This window comes from Ictalurus punctatus, chromosome 5, assembly GCF_001660625.3.
Source record: "Ictalurus punctatus breed USDA103 chromosome 5, Coco_2.0, whole genome shotgun sequence".
Classification (NCBI taxonomy): domain Eukaryota; kingdom Metazoa; phylum Chordata; class Actinopteri; order Siluriformes; family Ictaluridae; genus Ictalurus; species Ictalurus punctatus.
Genome location: NC_030420.2, coordinates 5,941,256 through 5,968,045, shown reverse-complemented (window position 1 = coordinate 5,968,045; position 26,790 = coordinate 5,941,256). Strand labels below are relative to the sequence as shown.

At 37.7% G+C, this 26,790-nt stretch overlaps 2 protein-coding genes and 1 long non-coding RNA gene across 8 annotated transcripts in view; 2 read left to right on the top strand and 1 right to left on the bottom strand.

Moving 5' to 3' along the window:
- Window positions 1-26,790, top strand: part of npm2a (nucleophosmin/nucleoplasmin, 2a) — a 182,907-nt gene that overhangs the window by 153,586 nt on the left and 2,531 nt on the right. The window lies entirely within an intron of this gene.
- The window catches only part of adrb3a (adrenoceptor beta 3a), a 38,900-nt gene that overhangs the window by 11,584 nt on the left and 526 nt on the right, over window positions 1-26,790 (top strand). The window contains exons 2-3 of one of the 3 annotated variants that reach the window (XR_006982521.2): window positions 12,513-12,731; window positions 14,622-19,046. The exons of 1 other annotated variant lie outside the window; for it this stretch is intronic. Coding sequence is in view for 1 of the 2 variants with exons in the window: in XM_017468320.3 (XP_017323809.2) it covers window positions 14,622-14,649 (28 nt within the window). In the remaining variant the exon portion in view is untranslated. Of the gene's footprint in view, window positions 1-12,512; window positions 12,732-14,621; window positions 19,047-26,790 lie in introns of those variants that run through there. One more of the 3 variants, XM_017468320.3, reaches the window with a different exon arrangement.
- Window positions 198-26,787, bottom strand: LOC124628172 (uncharacterized). 3 transcript variants are annotated; one of them, XR_006982524.2, is made up of 3 exons: window positions 26,611-26,787; window positions 25,629-25,713; window positions 198-475 (listed from the first exon to the last, which is right to left on the bottom strand). It is a non-coding gene; the product is annotated as an uncharacterized LOC124628172 (long non-coding RNA). The 3 variants fall into 3 exon arrangements; XR_006982523.2 differs by lacking the exon at window positions 198-475 and adding an exon at window positions 23,941-25,009; XR_006982522.2 differs by lacking the exon at window positions 198-475 and adding an exon at window positions 23,941-25,006.

Sequence of the window (26,790 nt, the reverse complement as noted above, 5' to 3'; positions counted from 1 at the left end):
ATGATAAGCTGCTGTTATAGAAAATGAATCTACCGACCAGCCAATCAGCTTTGAGCATTCAACAGCGCTGTTGTATAACATAACAAATTAACAACCCTCTCAGTTGTTTTTTTTTTTTTTTTCAAATGGCTTTTCATATCCATTTTGTAACTTTCCATATGATTTGGCCAAACAAATTTGAGACAGCGCTGAATAAATATTTTAAGACTTGTTTATTTGGACAAGGGCCTCTTTAGCCATTACCCGAGCGCTCATTTGCATCCGAAAAATAAACTCAACTGTCTGGTTTCAACCTGCTAGAGAGCTTATTTAAATAAAAAAAAAAAAGTGTAAAAAAAATAAAATAAAAAATGTAATGATTGATCCACTCAACGGCATGCTGCTGTGCATGGAAGGAACTCCAGAGAGACTTCAGTTTGGACGATAAACACACACATGCTGACTTCAGCGTTGGACTCGCATCACAGTAGTTGGTCTGGAAGAGAGAGGACACATTATAAAAGTATTAGCAACCATTAAAAACAAAAACATAGAAGGACGTCTTTTGGAAATCACGTAGGTGTCTGCAAGAGCAGTTACTCTGTGTAATAAGAGGAGACAGGGGAGGTCTCGACGCTGAGGTAAAGAACGAGGCGTGCCTTGGCGTAGGATAGATAGAGATTTGCGTGCCTTTGAAAGCGACTCTGTTGCTGCGCTGGTAAGTGCTCAATTGGCTGGTTGTGGGACTGCTGCCTCGCTCGTGCCAAGTGACCGAGAGAGCGTTAAAGCAGCAGGAAAGCAATTCTCAGGCTAATTTCAGTGGAGAAGGAAAGGACATAGTTCTCTTCTCAAAGAGCAAGCATGTCAGTGCATTCCTAGCCTGCATTGCTGAATGTTTGGTACTGTAACATGATGAACTACAGTAAAATGCTTACAGAACACCGGGCAGAGGTGTGGGTGAATATGCTTTATGCTCTGGTTGAGTGAGCAGGTGTTTTGCTAGATACAGGTCTGCGCTTCACGGTGAAAGCAGAGAGCCTGATTGTCAACCACAGGTTTATTTTCTTAGACAGAGATCTAGGTATGTGTCCAATACCCACATCAACACACAGGGGCGCCTGCCGCTTCGGTCACGTAGACATGGATGAAAGTGGAAAATTGGCAGGCTTTAACTGTTTACCAAAGGAGACGTTTTAACACATCCGGGCATTCCAACAAATTTCCCAATTTCCAATTTCTCTTGTCACACTAAGAATAGACTACGTTTACTTTTACACCTCCCTGGTGGAAGGTCTGTGTACGTCACATTCGTTCATTTGTCATTAAACAAGATGCAAAGGAGAAATATAAAAGGTTGTAATTACATCAGTGTGTAATTACAAGTACTATAGACTGAGGTTACGACTTGATAACTACAAATCACTATGTGCTTTATTTATTTATTTATTTATTTATTTTAAAATAGCAAGATGCGACTGTAAAGGGGGACGACATGGAAATGGAGATGAAATTTACCAGGTGCTGCAATTTAAGAGTTTTTCGAATCACCCAAAATGAATTTCTGATCTATTTTTCCATTATAGTTCTGATTTATTTTTTATCCCATTTGTATCTGTAATGTATGCACTTCCAAATCATAACCAGACAGAAGAGCATGGGTAACTCATGCGGTTCATGCTGAAATAGACATAAAAAATGAGCCAACATTTTTTTTTTTTAACTACTTTTATGAAAATGAGTCTCCTATTTTGGTGTGTGAATATCAATCAATCAATCAATCAAAAGCATTTTCTCACCGTTCCTATTTTAATGTCGAAATAAAAAATAAATAAAACACAACATACCCAGATCGGGGAAGTCCAATCGGCATCAGTACCGGAATAAGATCTAGTGTTACAGTGCTACTGTACCTCATTAGACGTGTATGCTCATTCCTTCAGTGGAACCTCCTAGGACTTTACAAGACCTTAAAAAGACAACAGAAGGAGCTGGGAGAGAAATATTTTTGCATGAGCTATAGTTGGCACAAGGCATATAACCGAATTCCAAGCATAAATCCTTTCATAAAGGTTCATGGAGTACATCCACCTGCTGGCCTTTACTGTGTTAAGTACATAATACATTTTGCAGACTTTCGCCGAAAGGCACGATTAGACAATTAGATACACTACCACAACCGCCACACACAAACCAGAAGGTTCTATGGAAGGCTGATTCAGCTGAGATCCTGACGTCAACGGTGGAACACGTTGCCAAAGTCACACTGTAGCTGAGAGTAGGAAAATAAAAATAAAAAAAAAAAATAAAAAAAAACTGAAGCAATTCATCCTGCTTTGGACAAAAGGCATATAGCAACACTCTGATCATGGTCACCAACAGACTGCCAATAAAATAATAATACTTGGTTTACATTCTTATGATTCAAATCTGGTTTTCATTGCCAGTAAACAAATCTGCCAAAGTACGCGTTCTCTCGGTTTACCCTTTCTCCCTGCAAAACAGACCCAGAGTGTATGCATTCGGAGGTCTTGCACACGACTCTCACGTAAAGCTGTTTTCAGATCTAAAGGAAATGCAACGGAGCTCAAAGGCAAGGCCAGAGAAACGCCTTCCTACACGCTGTAATTATTATCACACAGCAGGCAGCAACCTGTGGTACTCAGCACATTATCACTTCAACCGCATTCTCTATGTTGCTGATAAATGTCTCATTCTTATTGACGTTACATAACTTAATCGGTAATCTCCCTAGCAGAGTTGGGTATAACGCATCACTTAGTTGTTACTTTGTTACTGTAATCTAATCACACAGTAATGCAACGCATTGCATTTTGAATTTATGTCATTTGATTACAGTGACTGATGTCAATAAAATAACGTTACTTGCGTTACAAATTTACTGTTAAGAGAACAATATTAAGTGAAATGTATTTTTAAAATAAATCATGATTTGAGTGGCTGCCAGGGGCATAACTTGGCCTGGGCATCCGGAGCTGTAGGCCTGAAGATTTTTTCGTCAGCCCCAAATAATTCTCCACTTGGAGCGGTTTGTGACTACATAACTGAACATCAGTGAAATAAGACAGCCTGTAATTTGATATCTTCAGTGAACGGAGGCGAGACCAATCAGACAGAGTTTACAGGAAAATATGTGGAAATACTCATGTCTTATTGGCTGACAGTCTCTCGATTCTGCCAAACGCTCGCTCACAGTCAGTGTGAGGGAAAATGGATATACGCCGATTTTTTTTTTAAACCAGTAAAGGGGTTGAAACTGAAAGAGTAACATCCTCTGATGCTGAGCAGGAAAACAAGGTGGGTAAATGTCTATACGAGTTCCAGTTTACGTGAACGTGATATGAGCAGAACATAAGGAAAGTTAATGTACTCTTCATGGCACTGTAGCAGCTAAACCCATACAATGACAGCTTAGCTGTGCCTCCCCTTGGCTAGCGACACCAAACTAGCCTAGTTAGAAAAGCTTTATATTTTATCGGTCTGGTAATCCTACAAACAGTGACAACACCCGAGGCAGGTTTTATGATAAATCCGACTTTTTCTGATCATGTCATACATTGACGCGCGCTAAAATTACTGAAAGAACTCTGAGTTTCACTTTGTAGTGAATTTTTGTAGGTTTGATAGGTTTTGAAAGTAATGTGAAAGTAAAGTAATTAGTAATCTGATGACTTTTCACATGCAGCAATCAGTAATGTAACCATATTCCAATTTTAAAGTAGTAATTAGTCATCTGTAGTTAATTACTTTTTTTTTTAGTAACTTACCCAACACAGCTCCCTGGTCTGTGTATTATCAGCACAAACCCATTCTACTTTGCTGCAAAACATTTCTCTAATCACAAATGATAGCAATAGCAGGCTGTTTACATTTTCCCTGTTTCTCCTGCTCAACGCAATCGGGTTCAACTGTTTGAATTTTTCAATATTTCTACATGTATAACTTGGAAAATAAGATTTGACATTTCATCAACTTTTATTTTTAAAAAATGTGCCATATTCAACAAATGGTTTAAAGTGGTTATGGGCGTGGATGGTGAAGAAGAAAAAAATGTAATCAGAAAGTAACTAGAATCATGTGTTTCTATCAGTTCTGAAATCAGATTGATCTGATCTGGGGTTGATCTGATTTGCCGTATATACAAACGCACTAATTTGGTTCGCAATTCTGTTCCAGAATTCTGCTGACCTGATCCAAATAGATTTCAAAGGAGCAGAAAGAAAGAAAAAAAAAAAACGAAAAAAAAAAGACCGAAAGGACTGGAAAGAGTTACAAAATGATTTCTCGGGCCAGACAGTTCCCAAATGGAAGTAATTCAGCACTGTTAATGCTCCGCCTACAAAGCATGCATCAGTGCAAGGGTATGCCACAGAACTGTGAAAGTTAAATTCAATTAAATTCTGTCTGTGTAGTGCTTATAAGAATAGAGCAAAAACAGCATGTGGAAGAAAAAGGAGAGAAAGAAAAAAGAAAAAAAACAAACAAGGAAAACCAGTAAGGACTAAGGCTAAGGATGTGCAGAGTCCGTAAGCTCAGAACTTTGTGAGTCTAGACTCTGAAATGTCACTCTCATAGCAATACATAAGAGGTTGCTAGAAAGACAGCATATCTGTTTAATGCACTGTGATGATCGATGCAAGATGCAGCAGGGGTCAGAAGTCAGCTGTGCTGTTTCACTTGGCAGCTTAGTACAAAAGAAGCAATCTGTACCTTCGGGGTTGTACTGGAACAAACAGACCAGTGGAAATGTTTTCCCAAATTCTGCTGCCATTTTGTTGACAGCTGCCACTGCCACTACTACTTCTGCCTTATGTCTCAAAAGACAGACTAGAACAAAAGCCCCTTCAGAAAGATCGAAATCATATTAGTCGCGTTCTTCCCCAAACGGATGATTTCATTTATAAATCACATGTAGTCCACTTTACTTTGACATTTGCTGAAGCTATAACTGGCCTTATTCAATTCTTTCACGAATTTACAGCAATGGCATATGTAACATGTCACTTAGTTGCTGACAAAGCTTGCTCAACCATGCCAATGTTGTTGTTGGACTGGGCGGAGCAACTGATCTCAGTGGTCTGGATTCCAAAGCAAATTCATAGTGGCTATTTTGAGACTGGCGAGCACAAAATAGTGACAGTAAAGAAATCTACAGATGTGTTTATGCTGAAATTTGACCTAAAGAACACTGCATTGATATCTGGGCTTCTGGTTGGGGTGCCATAACAGTGGCTAGTGAGTAGACAGGGTTAGAGGCGATACATTGTGCAGACTGTATGAAACACTCAAGGCTAGCTAACTGTAATCGACATATTAACAGAAACGACTGAGCAGAAGTGTTTCTTGGGATAAAATGGCATCCAAACATGCTATACATCATGTGGATCTATACATTGATGTGCACAGGAAAAAAAAAATAGAATAACTAAAGGTGTGGGCAAAGAATTCACATAAATCTTGATGTTTATTTACTGAAATGTGACGGATCCGTTAATTTTATATTTCATGCATTGCTTAATAAGGAATTCAGCGGTTTCCTAGTAATGGCATCGTTTTGGGCGTTTAATATAAGTTAACTTCAGTTTAAAGGCTAACTGGCATGAAAAGGTATCAGGTTTGAGGTCTAAGACAAACTATTAATCACATACAGTAGTAAAACTTTTGGGATTAATCACAGAGTGACGCATCTGGGATGAATCATAAATTAAATTATTTTGGGATTCATCTCAAAGCATTTGGGATTCAGTAATTACATGGCAAAACATTTAGGATTAATCAATTACATAGTAAAACATTGGGGATTAATCACAGTAAAATATTTGAGATCACATTGTAAAGCATTTGGGATTAATCAGTCAAGAAGTAAAACATTTTTTAGATGAATTACATTGTAAAACATTTGGGATTAATCACATTATAAAGCATTTTGGGATTAATCTCAAAGTTTTTTGATGAATATATAGCAAAACATTTGGGATTAATCACATATTAAAACATTTGGGATTAATCACATTATAAAGTATTTTGGGATTAATTTTAGAGCATTTTGGATTAAACACATTGTAAAGCATTTGGGATTGATCAATCATGAAGTAAAAAAAAAGTGAGATTAATAATATAGAAAAACATTTGGGATGAAACATTACAAAGCATTTGGGTTTAATTAATCATGAAGGTTTTTTTGATGAACATATAATAAAACGTTTGGGATCAATCACATTATAAAGCATTTTGGGATTAATCTCAGAGCATTTTGGATTAATCACATTGTAAAGCATTTGGGACTGATCAATCATGAAGCAAAAAAAACTGAGATTCATCATATAGAAAAACATTTGCGATGAAACACATTACAAACCATTTGGGATTAATAAGTTTTTTTTGATAAGTTTTTTTTTTGGATGAACATATAGTAAAACATTTGGGATTATTCAAATATTAAAACATTTGAGATTAATCACATTATAAAGCATTTTGGGATTAATCTCAGAGCATTTTGGATTCATTACAATGTGAAGCATTTGGGATTGATCAGTCATGAAGTAAAAAAAAGTGAGATTAATCATATAGAAAAACATGTGGGATTAAACATTACAAAGCATCTGGGCTTTAATCAATCGGGAAGTTTCTTTTTTATGAACATATAGTAAAACATTTGGGATTAATCACATTGTAAAACATCAGGGATTATTCAAATAATAAAACAATCATCATTTTGAGGGCTTTGGGATTATTGCTCATGTTGAAGATAATCTTTTTTTGCGAGATAAAAGTTTTTAGTCTCTACACTCTTAAAAACAAATGTTTCTCAAGCGTCCTTTGCTTAACAGGCGAAGGGGTTTCTACTTGAAACTATTTCTGAAAGCGAAAAACTCTGATGTCGGGTTCTACAAAGAATTTAAAAGGGACAGACCACAAAACCCTTTTTTGTGCTCAAGGGAACCTATTTTCTAAGAGTGTAGCCCCTAATGGGCAATAACAAGCTCTCTTTTCCAATTAAGCACATATTGATATATGTGATACATACGAGAGACCGACTAACTAGTTAAATCTCACTATTTATCTCTCTGTGTCCAATACCTCTCTTATCTGTCCAAATCGGAAAGTCCCACAGAACATTCGCTCTGTTGTTTTCCACCACTCCCTGTAGTTTCTCCCACAGTCCTCGTAACAGCCGAAATATTGCCACACCCTCCAACTTCGCTCGAGTCTGCGGACTACATACAGAGGAAATGTATATAAATGGAGTTGTGTTTAAAATAGTTAGGTGTCAGACTTTTTTCTCATGACCAGTCGGAGAATGAAATAGACAACAGGAACGAGTTCATATACCATGTTATGCTATTCCCAGTTGCACACCCTCATCACTTTCTATGCGCAGGGCAAAGCCTGGCATCATGCGTCAGATTTCCTGTCAATGTGTGGGCAATTTTCTCATGAGAAAGAAATCCTTTCAGTGTTCTTTTTTTTTTTTTTTTTTTTTTTTTGGTGAATCCAACATTCAGTTACATTCAGTATTAGGTAGGATCGATAAACACTGTACTTCATCCATCACTGCCTTAGGTATAATTAACATCTTAGAGGAAAATGACAGGCCCACTAGTGTACATGTAGAGCCTATTTAATATAACATAAATCATCCATGTCCATTGTTGGCCCACATTAACACGCTGACAACCTCATTTCCCTCTTAGCTGCACTCTGTGACAGGTATTGTACTGGAAATATATGGTGGTCAACTATGGTAAACTCAGTACTGTAAATCACTGAAACTTCACACAGTGAGCACAATATGGAAACTCGAATACGGAAGTGACTTCAAAGAAATATTTCCACCCCTGTTGCTTTAGGCACAGCCATGATGGGGATTTTATTATTTGGTTTTGGTCTATGTTTCAATTTGGCTGTAAAGACAGCAGGTCCATTGAGATTCTTGGCGCATGCAGTCACCCAAAGTGGAGTTAATATATATCTCCCTAAACGCAAACAGAGAGTGTGTGCTGTTGACTGAGGAAAAGAGCAAAAGGTTGTGTGACATATGGAAAGAAGCACAAATTGAGTATTGGTTGGAGGTGTGAGTTTTCTTGTCACGTCTCATGGGCTAAGTGGTTAGCATGTTCACCTCACACCTCCAGGGTCGGGGGTTCGATTTCCACCGTGGCCCCGTGTGTGTGGAGTTTGAATGTTCTCCCCGGGCTGCGGGTTTCCTCTGGGTACTCCGGTTTTCTCCCCCAGTCCATGCACGGTAGGTCGACTGGCATGTCTAAAGTGTCCGTAGTGTGTATGTGATTGTGCCCTGTGATGGATGTGTACCCTGCTTTGTGCCTGATGCTCCCTGGGATAGGCTCCAGGCTCCCCGTGACCCTGAAAAGGATAAGCGGTAAAGAAGATGGATGGAAGGATGGATAGTGTTCGCTAAGTTGATGTGCAAATAATCAAATCCCATGACTGCCAGAGACCCACTCCTGGGGCCTTAAGCCTTGATTATATTATTGCGAGATTATACACAAGATGGCTGCCGAACATAACCTGCAGTTGTTCGGAGCATCGCTTGGCATGTCCTCAGAAATTGACGCTACATGTCTGTGTATAGTAACTGGAGACACCGACAATAGCAGAAAAAAAAGTTTTGAAGAGAAGCTAGCAAAGCTTTTAGTCATAAGGTATGTTGACAACTATGTGAACAATGCTGCTCCTATACACTCATGTATGCATACCTAAATTTAAGCACATTAAGCAAAAACCTACTATAGCTCTCAGCATCAAGCTACATCTAGTAAGGAAACTAGTTATATATATTACAGATGACTAGGATATACAGCAAGTCCCTATTTATACCTGGTCTTTCCATGGGTGTTGGATTTGGATTCTGTCCTGATAAGATTTTATCAACACGCAGCCCTGGTTAGCCAGTTCAAAATCTGATTGCCGTATCGCCTTCACTATGCAAGTCACTTCATAGCACTTGTTCCAACTGTATATATATATATATATATATATATATATATATATATATATATATATATATATATATATATATATATATATATATATATATATATATATATATATATATATTGGTTTTTTTTTGGAAGAGTTGTTCCTCATTTTAAGTAGTTTTATGCAAAAGGATGGAAATCATGAATTTGCAAGCCATTTAAATTCCTTAGAGATGCCAGCTTCAGCCGTCGTGGACCAAACCCATTATGTTGTATTTGGATACCTTTCACCTGTCAGATTTACCCTCATATGAATCTGGTTAAAATGCGTCTCAGACCTCCCAATATGGGCCGAGTGCTCAGAATTAAATCTGTTTTAAATGTGATGTGTGTGTGTGTGTGTGTGTGTGTGTGTGTGTGTGTGTGTGTGTGTGTGTGTGTGTTTATGTAAATTATTCCGATCTAGATATAACCCTGACACTCAAGTCACATGCAATGACCAGGTTTAAATAGCATCAAAATGTCTGTCAAGTGACTAAATGGAAATGATGTAAACGTCTTGCTCATGGCACATTTCAGACACGCAGTGTGAACGAGTCGAAAATTACAGTCCGTCTATAATACACAGTAATCACAACGAGACTTTCACACTATACTCTCTCGTTATTTCCCCAATTCATAAACCGAAATCGTAATAAGAAATTTAAAATAAAAACACAACAGAACATGGAGTCACACCTAGGGGAAAATCCACAGTAAAATGATTCGATCGGGTTTAGTTTTTGCTTGGAAGAGTTTAATTAACTGTGAGAAGAGAATGAAACATGAACCATTAAATCTGGTTTATATGCTTCTTTCTCTTGCTGCTTTCAAATACGAGTCACTGAGCAAGATCAAAGATCCAGAGATTAAAACAAGAGGTTAAACATCTGCCCCTGCTCTTTCGAATCTTCATGCTCATAATACCAGCCAAGTAAACACACACGAATACAATACCGATTACTGATTATACATAAAGCCAAATGGAAGTAAACACATTTACACAATACAGTCAAGTCAAAAACAACACTATTGGAAATAAATTATGTTAATTTTATGTTTATCCTCTTATCTTTAAATGACTGTTCATAAAAAATGTATTGCCCATGCCCTGGAGGAACTGGTAACAGTATCATACACTATCAATTCAGCAACTAATGGACCTTCAAAATGCATTTGACTGTTTTTATTGTGAGGTCTAAACTGCTTTATAGAATTTTTAGGTGGTTTATTTTGTTTTTGCTAATGACTGCCAAAGTGATTGAAGACTTTAGTATGTAAAGTCAGTGTAACGTTTAAAGAGGATGGCATTAAGGCTGCAGTGTCAAATTTGCCCATTTAAAGAAATACTGTAATGCGAACACTTCATGGAAGAGCATTTTTTTTTCTAGTGACGTGTGCATTCAAGCAGTATTTTTTTATTTTTAGAACATTCTTCTAGTATATATTTTACAAATCATTATATAACCCAATATGTGTGTCATGTTAACAGTATAGCTTCTTATTTTTATTAAATTATTTTCTTATCATGGTAAACCATGTGGTGGCATGGTGGTGGAGCATGGATAGCATTGCGGTCTCATCGCTCCAGGGTTCCTGGTTTGATCCTGAGCTTAGGTTACTGTCTGTGTGGAGTTTTGTGTGTTGTTTCTGATGTCCATGTGGGTTTCCTCCAGACTTTCATGGTTCCACCTCCAGTAGGTGGATTGGCTACTTGAACTTGTGAAAGGACTGCCATCCTTGACTGTTGATGGTCTGCCATCCAGGGTGCATCCTCTCCTTGCTCTCAGTGTTGCCGAGATTACTGAATCTCGATTACGAGGATACTGACTAGGATAAAGCACTTAGGCTTGGTGAATGAATGAATGAATGAATGAATGAATGAATGATTACAGTTCCTGTACTGTAGCTGCTTCTAGAAATCAACCATGACCCTGACCAGGACAAAGTAAAGCAGTTACTGAAGACTGATGAATGGTATACCATTATACTGATAAACTGTTACACCGCTATTGCCTATAAAGGATTTTTAAAATGTCTTGGGTAATGGATCCTTTACATCATTTCCTCACAACAGGGCCATTGAGTTTAATGGTGTCGGGTATCCCTCTAACCTTTCAAAGACTAGTCTTGTAAGAAGAATTAGAAAAAGAAAAAAAACATTCTGCAGCAGAACTGCAAAAGTGGGGAAAATACAGGGAAAAGTTTGAGATGAGTTAGCAGAATGGTAATATGAAGAAACATTAGACACGAGCCAGGTGGCCATTATAGGCACGGCAGCAAAGTGAGAGTTGATTCTAATATTTTCAGACCATCAATCATCCAAATCAGCAGACGTCTGGGTCCGACACCTCCCTGGCACACTTTACCAAATACAGCAGCGGTCCATGGAACAGCATCAAATCGTTTACTTACACTGAGAACAATTACTCAAAATGATTAATTGGTCTATATTTTTAAGCTCAGACTCTAACCCAGGGTAATCTGAATATCCGAGCTGAGAAATGACTGTAGTAGTGAGTAACGAAGACGTGCATAAAGTGGACGTCCGGTTTCGTCATATATGACACACTACAAATTACTCAAAGGATATATAAGCCAACAAGGACACTAGATTAGCCTTGGCTATATACAGATACTTAATTAAAAGGCTTAAGTTCATGATCAAGAACTTAGTGGAAAAATCTTCAGATATACACCAGGCAGTTGAAAATTCGAACAAGACCAGGCAACGTATTTCCAATCCTTAGCTGTCCAGTTTTGGTGAGTCTGTTCCCACTGTAGCCTCAGATTCATGTTCTTGGCTGACTGCACTGGAACCCAATGTGGTATTCTACTGCTGTAGGCCATCCGCCTCAAGGTTTTGGCATGTTGAGATGTTTTTCTGCTCACCGTGGTTGCAAAAAGTGGTTGTTTGATTTACCGTAGACTTTATGTCAGGTCAAACCAGTCTGGCCGTTTTCCTTCAGCTGTCCTTAACACCGAATTCTAACTTGTAACAGCATTTATTTTTATAGGTGAAATTGTTAAACAAGGTTTGTAGAGCTTGAAATCTCACACAAACACCATTGTGATAGAGAGTTCCCATACTGAGCGCTCTTCTGAAACTGAATTCTGTAGTCAAACATGTAAGTCGCAAGCTAAATTAATACTGTGAGGCCCCGCTCCATAATGATTTACATATGGCAGATATATTGTATTTAAATAATGCTACTTGAAATAATTCTCTCTTTATTCATTTACATACAGGAACACAGTCTAAGCATTTAGCCGACCAGTTGAGGGTTAAGCCTCCTGTTTAAAACAGCGGCCCTCTGAGATTTAAACAAGTGTGCAGAAACTTAACCACTATAGTGTTGCAGTCAGTCAAAAGTTCTCTGCTTTTTTTTTTTTGCCTACCAGGTGCAAAAACAAGGCTTTAAAATAACGTCACTCGTGATCAGATCTGCACTCCTATGCCTGGGAGGATTGAACTAAAGGGCCTGGCCCTCTATGAACATTTCTTAGTTTGTTTTTTCCCTCTTTTCTCTCTGATAGGACATAAACGCTGGGTATTGTTTATCTGTTCCTGTGGAGACATGCACAGTACAGTAGCTATGATAGGATCGGAATCTGCGGCATTCAGAGTGATGAAGGGAGCGTTGATGAAATCAGAGGTGGAGGAAGGGAACGGCATGAAGGAGAAAAAGATGAGCGACGGCATATGCTACGCGAAGAAAAAAAGGACGAGGGAAGTGATGTCCTCCCGAGGCCACGGTGCTGATCACTTTTAGGAGTCTTTTACACAGTCAGATTTAAGACAGGACGTTTTACGGCAAAGGCAAGAGTTATGAGGGGATACGTTTCTGACTCACAAAAAAAATCAGATGGAAAGGGATTCATGAGGCCACTTACATGTGTTTAACCATTAAGCAGGAACTGTAAACCTAGTTCGAGTCTTAAACTGTAACACGAAAGCCATAGTCATGTGGTGCTGCATTTTCTTGTCATTTCCAAGTCATCCCTCGTTGCCAAGTTCAACAAGTCTGCCAAGCAGATGAGAAACCTGGCTTTATATATATGGATGTTTAAGCAATGAGACCACAGATTTGAGATATTTTGACAAAGAAGAGAGAGAGAGACAGAAAGAGAGAGAGTGAGAGAACCTCTGGCTTTAGCAATACTGCATTGTAAGATCGTATCTATTGGGGAATAAACCGAATTATGCAGGCTAAAAAAAAAACTAAACCACTTAACAGTGTTGCAATATTGCAGACATCGGAGACCAGTCAGTTAATAAGCCCTTAAAAACAAAGATCTAGTACTTGGATGGAACACTTGTATAATATATTTCCTCATTCAATTAAGTTGTTTGTAGCTCTAATAGTGATCAAAGTGCAAGTTCAATGTGTTGAAAACTTTTGTAATTTAATTACAATCATTTTGTCATGTAATTATGTTGACGTTAATTGGAGTGTGACAGGAATTGTGAGGCAAGAAAATGCATTGACTTATTTTACGTGTTTGGAAATTATAGTAAGCAACACAACATGACAGGGAGTGATTTACTCCTTTTATACCAAAGCAATTTGCCAACAACAACTTTTTATTTATTTGAAAAAAAAGAAAAAAAAAAAAGAAAACATTTCATAGTTTTTTATCTGTTAAAAGTTGCAGTTAATGCCCACAAAAGGCTAGTTCCTTTTATAGATCAGGAATAAACAGTCGTTCCCTGACCTACCCGTCTCTCTCTGTCTGTCTGTCTCTCTCTGTGTGTGTATATCTCTCTCTCTCTGTGTGTGTGTGTGTATCTCTCTCTCTCTGTGTGTGTGTGTGTGTGTGTGTGTGTGTGTGTGTGTGTGTGTGTGTGTGTGTGTATATATATCTCTCTCTCCGTCTCTCTCTCTGTGTCTGTGTCTCTCTCCGTCCCCCGTCCCCCTCTGTTTCTCTCTCTCTCTCTCTCTCTCTCTCTCTCTCTCTCTCTCTCTCTCTCTCTCTCTCATATATTGGAAAACTTACTAGTGACACCTTCCATAAATGTTAAATAAATATCTCCTTATAAAACACTTCACCACATCAATGATTATACAATTAAAAAAAAAAAAAAAAAAAAAAACACACACTTTTTTTAATCCATTTATTATTAGGCTTTGATTACTGCAGAGTATCCACCAAAGAGGTCTCTGTGAATTATTTGTTACACTAGAAACAATAACGTATTAGAACAAGCACATAAATCCATCAGATCCGAGAATTCAGGAGTGCTGTGGTATACAAATTAATACTTAAAATCTTCTAACATCTTTCAAATGACTGCTATTGCAATTGTGCATCATTTTAAAGAGACTTTATCTAGTGCACAGACAATATTATGCATAGCGCAGTAAGGTACTACTAAAAAGCCAACGGTTAAATGGTACATAAATAGGTCCCCTGCCTTAATTTGGGAGAAAAAGGTACACATTCGACATACAGGACCTACAGATGGTTTAAGGATCTGTGGACTTGCGTGCTGTTCATGATTTATCCATTCATTTTCATGAAAACCAAGACCACTTTCAATTTTGCCAGGACCAGGCTATATATTAAACTTAATCAAATATGGAAGAATGCTATGAGTGTCTGGCAATGCTTCTAACAAAATCTCCCTCTATTTATCTTTTCTAGTTCCACCTTACAGGGGCTGGGAGTATGAGAATCCACAGCTTGGCTGAAAGACAGCATGAGACAGCAAGATAAAGAGAGAGAAAGAGAGCAAGAGAGAGAGCGAGAGCGAGAGAGGCGTAGACAGAGACGACCAATTTCAACCGAGATCGGCCAAACGTTCTGGCTAGCAGACCAGGGACTGCAAAGAGCCACAAAAGTAACCTCTCAAACGACTGTGATGAAATACACAAACAGGATAAACCGAATGGGAACGGCTGATCGGACAGTGGCACGCACAGAGACGGCTCGCGCACAAGAGCGGATGGACAGCGGAGAGCACATCCAGGCTGCTATTACTCTTGGCCTTTAGGGAAAATAACTGGATCAAACCAGTTAAGCTGGGTCAGTGTGATGGACAACTATCTATAAAGGGACTGAGGGAAGCCAAGCTGGATCTGAGTGATGTGGAGTAATCTCAAAGTGATCAAAATTTTATGGATGTTCTCACAGGCTCACTCTGTCCCAGCAAGTTTATATCTTTCAAAAGCGAGGACTTGGGGCGGGGGGGGGACGCTTCTGGTGCACAAACACCTACAACAGACCTACAACTTTTTTTTTTCCTTTTTAAAAAATAATAATAAAAAAAAAAAGCACAGCAGATGTAATCTGTCATTTAGAATACAGCAAAAGTGTTTGAAACCAAATTTTGTACTTAATGTTAAATTATTTCCTATTTATTTTATTCCCCAATTTTACCTGTGAATGTGCAAAAAGTTTATCAGAACGATACAGGTATTCATGTCAGACAGGTTCACGTCTGCTCGTGGACATGTATAGCCAATAGTATGGTAGCTAATGTTTTCTGTTTTTCTTAATAAGTCCTTTATAAGCTGCAAACTCACCATGTGCACAAAACTCGAACTCTTTGGCTAACCTCCCAAAAAAAAAAAAAAAAAAAAGGAGAATCGCCTTAGTTTTCTGTTCCTTTTATTCACTTTTAGAGCTGCTAAAATGTTTATTTTAATTCATTCAGAGACAAAAGATTGACATGTTTCAGTCGTCTGATCCCCAAGGCATGGCACACGATATTACTCTGTATTATACTTTTGTTTAAATAGCTTTTTATACTAACAAAACTCCCAAAATAGAATTTATTCTAATATTTAAAAAAAAAAAAACAACAACTTAGGAAGAACGGATTCCACTTTATTAAATGTAACACGGTGGTGTTTCATTATCAGGTGCAATTGTTGAGGATTTCAATTCCTGTGAGGGAAGTAACTGAAAAGGAAATTAATAATAATAATAATAATAATAGTAAATGCAACGACGGACACACTTTTGCGGATCTCAGGATATTTGTTGTGCCCTCTGATACAGTTCTTTTTTTGTTTGTTTTGTTTTTCTGTTGCTTTTTTTTTTTGGTTTTGTTTTTCAGAGGAATCGATCGGTAGCATCCATACTGCTTTTTGAGCTGTGTACATAATTCCTTGTTCAATGTGATTTTATTGTACCATTAATAAATAACAGAACAGATAAATAACAGGATGTAAAAAAATATATATCCAGGGCTGCACAATTATTTAAAAAAAAAAAAAAAAGAAAGAAAAGAAAGAAAGAAAAATAGAGCAACTTTCATTATTTCAATGTTGTCATTGCGGTCTTTATAAAATCTGTTATTGTGGTGAAAAGTGATTTAATAAAGCCTAAGCCTGGAGTTATGAGCCATTCTCAGCAGAGATTTAAACATTAAACTAAAGATTTAACTAAAGCAAATCCCTTAATACTAAAACACAGACATTGTAACACCAGTGCCAGACTATTTGAACATGTTATTTGAAGAGCAGTGCTGCTTTGAAACCAAAAATGCCTTATATATATATATATATAAGTTAAAACATTTAAAAATTCAAATTCCTTTTTATTGGTTGTAAAGGAAATGAAGGAAGGAGGGAGGGAGGAAGGAGTAAGGCAAAAGGAAGTTAAGCGAGGGAAGGAAAGAAAGAGTTGGAAGAAATGAAGGACGGCTAAAAAGGAAAGACGTGAGCAAGCCGTGAAAGAAAGGGAAGAAAAGAAGGAACGGGAAGAAAGGGAAACAACGCAACGAAACAGAAGGAACGAAGTTAAGAGAAGGAAAGAAGGAAGGAAGGACAGAGTGGGAAAAAAGGGAAGGGAGGAAGCAAGGAATAAGGTAAAAGGAAGTTAGGGGAAGGAAGGGGAGAAATAGTTGGAAGAAATGAAGGAAGGCAGAAAGGAAAGAATCGAGCAAGTAGTGAAAGAAAGGGAAGGAAAGAAAGAATGGAAAGAAAGGAAGCAACGAAACAGAAGGAACGAAGTTAAAGGAAGGGAGGAAGGAAGGAAGGACGGCGTGAAAGAAAAGGAAAGTCGGAAGGAAAGAAAGGGAAAGAAGGAAGGAACAAAACAATAAAGTTGGAAGGACTTAAGAAAAGGAAGAAAGGAATAACAAGTTAAGAAAACTGATTAAAATTTGTGTACTGTATGTACACTAGATATTAACATGTGGCATTTCCTCCTAATGCAAACAACAATAAAATATATTTATTTAGCAACAAATAAATTTACTATCTGCACTTCAAACAAATCTTCTATGAATCTGATCGGCAGAAGAAGCTGGGCTGGAGTGTTTAAATGAGACAAAGCAAATGCTTGTGATTAGTGCTGGATACTGCACTTTGTCTAAATGTTGTGTGGTTGTGCACTGCTTCACTACAGACCTCAACACACCGGCCATGGCACTGCCTGGGCTGCACTGCCATCAGCCCATTAAACACACAGATGGAACCAGTTAGCCAAATATGCTGCTGAGGACACGGCATGTTCAGCCTGTTTCTGCTCATCAACCAACAGAGAAAAGCAGAAAAACAATGGTTTTGTAACAAGGTTTTGAGCAAACACATATGAACAGTTACAAAAGTTTTGGAGTCAGGGAGGGGCAGTGGGCTTAACAAGCACAGCATTTCCTGAAATCCAACAAATATCGAACAGAAATGTACCTCCGGCTCAGCTTCATCTCTCCTCAGGTCAGGTAAAGCTCGGAGCGTCCGATATTTCAAACCTGTAACGTTTCGAGAAGCAACTACAAAATGGAAATCAATGCAGAGAGGCTGGGAGAAGAACAAAAGGGCTTCCTGGAAGAGTACATCACATTACACTTGCGCATTCAGTAACAGTAGCCCATCTGCAGATTCTCCAAAGCAAATATACAGTTGAATAGGAAAGTACATCAGTGGCACAGTGTCTCTAAAAACACTGTCCAGTTTACCTGATATCATCAAATTATAACCAAATGTTAGACTGTTCTTCCTGGATATAGACTCAGGGAGAGTTTCCATTGCAAGTGTCTATTTTCAGCCAGTTTAAAAAATAATAGTAATACTAATAATAAATTTCCATCTGGAAATCTGACTGAAAAATATCTGTGGATTTACTTTTGGAAGAATTGGAAAGGTACTACTCAAAATAAAAACTGAGCAAACCATTAATTGTATGGTTATACTTAAGCTCAGCATAAAAAATAAAAAGAAAATGCCAGGAACAAACAAAAACAAAAACAAACAAAACCCAGAACTAGCCCAGCCTTAAAATATATTTGAAATTTTGTCCTCCAACCAATGGGAATGGTGCTTTTTGTCCTCAGAATAAACTGCAGCACTCGGTAGGGTGTCAAAGTGCAGATAAGCAGACGCACAAGATAGCAGAGGGATAGCGTGAGTCATGTGTGCACCTTCTTAGAACTCTCTAAAGATGAAACAGGAATTCCTTTTAAGAGTTAAGATAAAAAGTCAAAGTGCTGGCTAGATGGAGCGACCATTTTAGAAAGCAACATGGCAGGCAGTTGGACTTGTTTGCAACTGAAAGTCTCTGTTCAACTACGCCCAAGAGGCCACCTGAAGGAAATGAATAAGAATTCATTTTGGGCTCTAATTTTCCCTTGGCGCTTATGCGTCTTGGCGTATGCTTTTAGCAAAAGTGGCTTTCACGTTGAGACGGCATTACAATTAAACCATAAAGCTGAACAGTAAAGGGTTAAAGGTCTTGCTCGAGGGTCACGCACTGGAATTTACAACGGCGAGTCCATGATTGAGGTGCCATGTGTGTCCCACTGAAACCACATCTACAAATGTGCATGGAATGTAATGGTATAAGACACTGTAAACAGGTTAAGTGTCCTTCACTACAACCTATGCGCATTTTCAGACTTAAAACATTAATAAAAACCTATCTAGAGCACTACAGCATTTTTCCTGTCCCATCCCACTATAATGACATTTTACTGAAAAAAATATTTGATCCTTTTTTAAATATTATATTACTTTGTGTGGAAAAATGGTCCTTTGGAATATTTTTCCACAGGTCACGTTAAACAGGAAATTACATCACCAAATTTCCTAAAGATCATGGGAAGAAGAAGAAGAAGAAGGAGGGGGGGGGGGGGGGAACTCTCATTCTTTCTTTATTTTCAGTGATATCGTGATATTAACTGATGAGAACACTTTAAAAGTGCAACCATGTAACCGAAAGGGTAGACTAAAAGTAAATTATTAATTTAAAAAGTAAATTAGAGTAAATAATTAGAATGCATTTAATGCCATCTAGCATGGATGCTAGCTAGCCATATATGATCTCTGCTAATTCTACACTACTAAAACCTACTTAAGAACAACACAGTGGATTTATAAAAAAAAAAATCAAATAAAAATAAAAAAAAAATTTTTTTAAAAAGGCTACACACCCCTGTTAAAATGGCAGGTTTTTGTGATGCAAAAAATGAAACCAAGATAAATCAACTTTTCCCCACTCTCAATGTGAAGTTACAATGTATAAAGATTAAGTGAAAAACAATCAAACATTTTAGGTGGGGAAAATAAAATAAAAAATCCTAATAACCAGGTTGCATAAGTGTGCAAGTCCTTTTATAAATGGGGAAGTGGCTGTGTTCAGGATGAACCAATCACATTCCATACAGCGGTCATCAGTGAAAGTATTCTGATTAACCCAAATAAAGATCAGCTGTTTCTGTAGGATCTTCTCGGTTTCATCTGACTGCTGAAGCCATGGTCTGCAAAGAGCTTACAAACCATGTGTATGGTTTGAAAGGAATAAATTAGGACCGGAGTATAAAAAGAATTTCTAAACATTTCGCCACATCATCAATATGTGGGGAAAATGGAGCACCACAGTTACATCACCAAGAACAGGATGTCCCTCCAACATTTACAAAAGGACAAGACAAAAACTTACCAGGGAGGCTGCCAAGAGACCTACAGCAACATTAAATGAGCTTTAGGAATATCCGACAAGTACTGAGACAACAATCTCTCGTATCCTTCACACGTCTGGGCTATGGGGTAGGGTGGCTAGTTGGAAGCCCTTTCTCACAAAAAGACACCCAAGCCCAACTAAATCACTCCAAACCATGTGGCAAAATGTTTTATGGTCTGATGAGACAAATTCCAAAAAGTATAATAATTCCATAATCTCAAAACGTATGTGTGGCACAAAAAAAGCACACATCAACAACACAGTGAAGCATGGTGCTTGGCAGCATCATGCTTTAGGGCTGCTTTTCTTCAGACAGAACTGCAGGTTTTATCAAAGTGGAGGGAATCACGACTAGCTACAAATACCAGCCAATTTTAATGCAAAACCTTCAGGTGTCTGATAGTAAGATGAAAATGAAATGGAATTTCACCATTCAGTGTGACGGTGACCCAAAGCATACATTCAAATCAACAAAGGAATGGCTTAACCAAAAGAAGATCAATGTTTTTGAATGGCCTAGCCAGAGCCCAGACCTGAATCCAAATGGAAATCTTTGGGGTGACCTGAAGCAGGCTGTGCACAAGAGATGCCCTTACAATTTGATAGATCTAGAATGTTTTTGGAAGAGAGAGTGGGAAAATATTGCCAAGTCAAGATGTGCCACGCTGATAGACTGGTGTAATATAATCAAAAGGTGCAACTAAGTATTAGTTCAGGGGTGTGTACACTTATTCAACCTGGTTACTGTAACCTTTTTTTTCCCCCCTAAAATGTTTCTGATTGTTTTTCACTTTATTTGTAACCTTTCGCAATTGCACATTAAAGGTGGAAAAAGATCCGACATGATTTATCTTGGTGTAATTTCACCATGTAATTTTCCCGTCATAAAAACCTGCCATTTAGGGATGTGTAGACTGTTTATATGCATTGTAAGTAGCCATCGTCAGCAAAGAAACCTTGTAAAAACGTGCTCATGTGTTTGTAATATTAGAAAATGTCTTCCGTATGCAACTTAGGAACACCTTTGAAAGCGTTTGAAAAAAATAAATCAAGACAAAACCTCTCGTCACCTTCAAAGTTGTAAAAAAAAAAATAAAAAAGTCAAAGTCTTCAGTGTCCTGCTTGTACAGTAAATGTTTGATCCCTCCTAAACACAAAAATCTGAAGACCTCCACAAAATAAAGGATTGTAAGGAGGTGTCAGCCTTGGCCAAATGTCACTGTTAAATGAATGTATATGTAGTCACACTGCAAAGTATACAGTAGTTTCCCCCAGGTTTAATCTGGCACATCCACAGCATCGAAAAGTCAACAATCTCTGCTGTGGATCAATTATACCCTATTCCAGAGCTTCTCAATTCACCACCCTCTGCACATTTTTGTGATTCCTCTGCTCTTAACACCAGCAGCGAGGCTTGAAATCCAGACTTCCATGAGAAAGGTACTTGGCCCTCCACCATGACCCGCTCCAAAAAACCTCAATCTTTATATACACGTTCCAGGCACCTGATTATCTCAAGGCCTTTTTAATCATTGAGAACTTTTCCTTTTCTTACAGGACTCCAGCACCTTATTCCAATCTCGAGAGTATAACATTTTTTTTGTTTGTTTTTAAAAAGGACACCTTTCAGCATCACACCAGCCAGCAGAAAATGATATTATTGTGGCACCAATACACTGGTTTGACAGATTACTAATTTATTCATTCATTTATCTTCATTAACTGCTTCAGCCTGGTCAGAGTCATGGTGGATCTGGCACCAAACCCAGGAACGGTGGGTGAAAGGTGGGAATACACCCTGAACTCAAACACCAGTTCATCTATTTAGAGTCGACAGTCCACCTGCCTGAATGTTTTTGGGAGGATGGTGGAAACCTGGGTACCCAGGACAGTTCACTGTTTTAAGAACCTAAGTAATTTTACAGTTAAATCTGTACTACACCTTTTTTTTTTTTAAGTGACTTTATGCTACAAGATTTTCAAAATAGGATAGCTTCATTTTTAAAGAAAGCAAAACGTCAGAGAAAATATTTCTATGCTGTTTTCATAACGTACTGCCTTTTAACCAAGCCAATTAAAAAAAGCATTCATTCTGAACCAAACAATGTCACTTTTGTTCATTAATGTAAATAAACCCTTCAGTTAAAATGACATGCTGTAAGAGATTATACCAAAAACTTATATAAATATTCTGTTGGGTATTTATTTAAACAACATTTCATGAGCGTGTGTTTGAGCCTCAGTGATGATATTCAGGACAACAGCATGATTGTGTTTATATAACAGTTCTGTACAGGGGCAGACTGGCAACAAAATTTGATAGACCAAATATGAACTGACACTGTTTCTCGATCATCGAATCATTAATAAAAAATAATAATAATAATAATAATAATAATAATAATAATAATAATAAACAAATAAACAAAATCTGTTCGTTTGTATTGTTTGTGTTAAGCTAATATGTAAAACGACTAAACAATTTTTTTTCCCCGAAGGTTTTCCTCCCCATGTTTGTGAGTACAGAAAGAAAAAATTCAAAGTGGAATTTAATGTAATGATCGCCTGACACCTAGTTTGACTTAATAGCCTGCTTTTGGGAAAATTCCCAAACTTCCCACTGGCCAGTACACGCCTGGTTCTATAAACTAGAAATTAATATTGAGTAACTGACATTTCAGACACAATATGGTCTGCACTTATATAGCGCAGACATCCAAAGCGCTTTACACTGTGTCTCATTCACCCATTCACTCACACACACACACACACACACACACACACACACACACACACACACACCAGTGGTAGCAGAGCTGCCATGCAAGGCGCTAACTTGCCATTGGGAGCAACTTGGGGTTCAGTGTCTTGCCCAAGGACACTTCGGCATGTGGAGTCATGTGGGCCGGGAATCGAACCGCCAACCCAACGATTAGTGGACAACCCACTCTACCACCCAAGCCACAGCCGCCCCAATATGGCCAAATATTTAGTTTATTTTAAGACAGATAATGAAAACAGTTCCCAAAGAAGCAGGACAGATTGTTGCATGTTGCCATGCCAAAGCACAGACTGACTGACAGTAACGGTTTCAATGTAACAAACTATTACTAGAATTGGAAATTTGGAAACTGGAAATTTATGCAGGGAATACAGACAAGCAAAGTGATAAACACAGTGAAATGTACCAGTGCTGTTATACTAAATATCAGCACTGTTGGAATGTTGCTCGTCCAATCAAATTATTGGACCAGAACTAACAATAATGTTTCTGTACACTCTTAAAAATAAAGGTTCTTCAATGGGTCTTTACAGCACCATATGTTCCGCAAAGAACCTCCTTCTTGTCAAGAACGCTTTTTCATTGTATACGGTTCTTGAGTTGAGCTATATGGTTCGTTGGAGATGAAATAAGTTCTTTTGCTTTATTATTGGTTCTTCAGAGAAGTGTATCGGTTCTTCACGGCACGATCCTTAACAGGTTAATGTGAACCCAATAAAGTTCTTTGTAGGACTGGAAAAGGTTCTCCTGGCATCACTATTAACAACCTTATTTGGTTCCTTAAAAGCACTAAGGTTTTGTGTTTTTTTTTTTTAGAGAACTTCTGATGACATGGTTCCTTGTGGCTCTGCTGTGAAGAACCATTTCTGGATTCTTTAAGGCAACAGTAAATAGATGGTTCTCTAAAGAACTTGAGAGTAAAAGGTTCTTTGTGTAACTTAAAACAGTTCTCCTATGGCATGAGGCTAAATAACAAAACACCAAAACCCTTTATTTTTAAGAGTCACAAATTTCTCCTAATTAACATCTTGGTATTAGAACTTGACCTAAAACCATTTGAAAATGGCCTTGCACATTCTTATGCAAATACGTTTTCTCCATTTTGGCCTTTCATTCTATGTTTGTTTGTTTTTAACACGATTTTCAGCTTTGGTGTGGATAGGGAAAATTAAAATGCTGATTTTTTTAAATTAATTTTTTTATAATCATGCCATGACCCCTGATCTCAGTTGCAACACATCCAAAAACATGAGCACAAGAATTTGACTTTTATTATCAGTGCTGTTTTTGTCACTCTTTTACAACTGAACAGAGCCACACGCAAGATAAACTCTGCGTTCCTCCATGCCATATGAAGTACTCTGTAATCACTACTGTACATCCGGAGGCACGCTCAATAGTATTAAACTGTATAAACGTACTTGGTCAGGTAATGTGAACAATCTCTGTTTCAGTGTGAACTTTTCAAATGACAACGTGGACATAACATTTTTGTTATGAAAACAGTATTTTCAAATGCCTCCATATTAGTGTGCACGTCATGTGTTCATCGACTGAATCCAAGAACCATGATCAGGTTCTGTGTGAAACCAATTATGGCATTTTTTATATTATTATGATTAAAGTCAAACATTGCTAAATAAAGAGGGCAAACTGATGTGAGAAAAAATCCCAACAGACTCCTCAATGTTTTTACTGGCAGATGGGACTACAGCAACTTCAGCTCAGGCAGCAATATGCACCCAGATTGCAAGCCTTTTAAAAGGATAAAAGATTTTGTTGTATAAGAATAAGAACACGAACATGTTTTCCTGATTAAAGTGGGGGATTTGAAGTGAGCGTGTCCAAATTCACTAACATTAACAAATAAAGATATGGCAATTGATGTAAATGGCCTACTTTTTTTTAGAGGAACTACAGTACCAAAGCAATTGTTGGAGATTTCTTTTGTCTAGACTCAACCCCAGTTTTCTCTTCCGTTTATCGACTTCAAGCAATCATTTAAAGATGCTGCTGGCTACTGTGGGTTGGATTAAGTGGAAACATCTGTCGGTGCCATTAAGACGACATTTATCAAGGACCCCATAATTAACATTAATAAAAAGGCTGATATTTATCAGCATGGTGGTGGATCACTATGTTGTGACCTCCGGGTGGTTACATGTCTAAAGGTTCTGTCCTTCGTAAACAGGAGCAAAGCCTTTATATGAATATTTAGGTCTTTTGTATTTTAAACAAAGCAAAACTTTAACTGATTCCCAGTCTTCTTTTCTTGAGGAGTGTTCGCATTTTTATTTCAGGATTGCACTGTGTATGTCCACCACCTCTCCTTCTTAGATACCTGCTGATACAAAAGTGACTCCACCATTACAATGCCATTTGTGTTCTATTAAATTTACAAATATGCATGTAAAGTAAAGGTAAAAAGGTATTATAACCACCAAAAGTATTATAAAGTGTCCTTCACAACAACCTATTACTGCCTCACAGCCCCAGGGTCCTGAGTTCAGTTCAGGTTACTGTGTGTTTGTGAGTTTTGCATGTTCTACTCATATATTGTTCCTCCAGGTTTCCTCGTACTAACTTAATGTCCAAAAACATGCAAGTAGGCAGACTATGCTATATACTGCCACTATGTGCGAATGTGTTTATGTGTGTAATGCATTAATACAACCTATCAACACACTTAGAAAACAGTTTTTTTTGCTGCTGCGGCCCACTATACTACAATTTACCTCAAAATCTAAATCATTAAAATATATTTTTAACATCTCAGGCATGAAACATGCTCGTGGGACCCATTAAAGTTCATGGAAAAAGGCACATTTTATTCTTGTCCCACAACATTCACGCAACCTTGTTACCTGAACACAATCTCCCTGATGAAATATTTGGAATATTCAGTCCCTCCAAGATTTCACGATTTTGCAATCACAGAAATTCTAGCAAAATCAAGCAATTACCTTATATGTTCCGCAGATTTGGGCCAAAACTCGTCATGTGATGTCGTTATCACTACACATTCACATGCCTCGAACAGGAATACAGCTTTAAAAAAAATAAATAAATAAATAAATAAAAAAATAAATAAATAAAAAAACATTTACCAACAAACATCACTGAGAAAGGCCATGCAAAACAATTTAGTGCGATTTCAATTTTGCCAATTCAAGCAGTTTTCTGGGGAGAAAAAAAAGCACACAAAAATTCAGCAAGTTTCATCACAAATTTTTGTTGGGAAAGCCGCAGTAAAATCAAGTATTTTGGGGCTGCAACAATCACAAAAAGGTCACTACTCACACCTTCAACAAGAACTTTCACTATTCAGAATTTCCTGAAGATCATGGCAATGTAAAAAAGAAGTTCTCATTCCTTTTTCCCCTCAATGATAGTGAAACTGAATGGACAACCTTCCTTTGAATGGACAACCCTGTTACCCAAATTAAAGTCTAAAAGCAAATTATTAATCTACTATCATTAGAATGTCTAATGTCTTCTTGACAGTAGCTTGGATGATAGTTAATCACATTATGTATTTGCAAATTCTCTTTTAAATAAATAAGTAAATAAATAAATAAACCTGTCACTGTTACCTTTTTTTTTTTGGTCTGAGATTAGTTAACACATTTCTCAATGGTACATGCATGTTTACATTTATATGATTATTATTATTATTATTATTATTATTATTATTATTATTGTTGTTGTTGTTGTTGTTGTTGTTGTTTCATGTAAGGCTGGCGTCAGGAAGTGTTTAAGCACTTTGCATCAAATTCCATAGCCAACTGTCATGGCTAAATGAAACAGAATCACCCGCCTGTCAGTTTGACGCCATTTTTTCCCCTCAGAGGAAAAAGGTCGCCCACACAAACCAATGACTGACCTGGGCATCTTTTCACCTTCATATTTAAGTTACCCTTTTGTTTCTTCGAACTGAACTCTTACCATGAAAAGCAGCACAACACGTCGTCAGTCCCTGAAGGGTTTTGTTATTATCCATTTAACTTCTCCGTGTTTAATTAACTCTACACGGAAGCCATATTGTTGAAAGGTCTCGCGCTGCCCTCTAGCGGCCATTTTAGTTTATCAGGCAGACCAATGGCGTTTCTGAAATCACCTGAGATT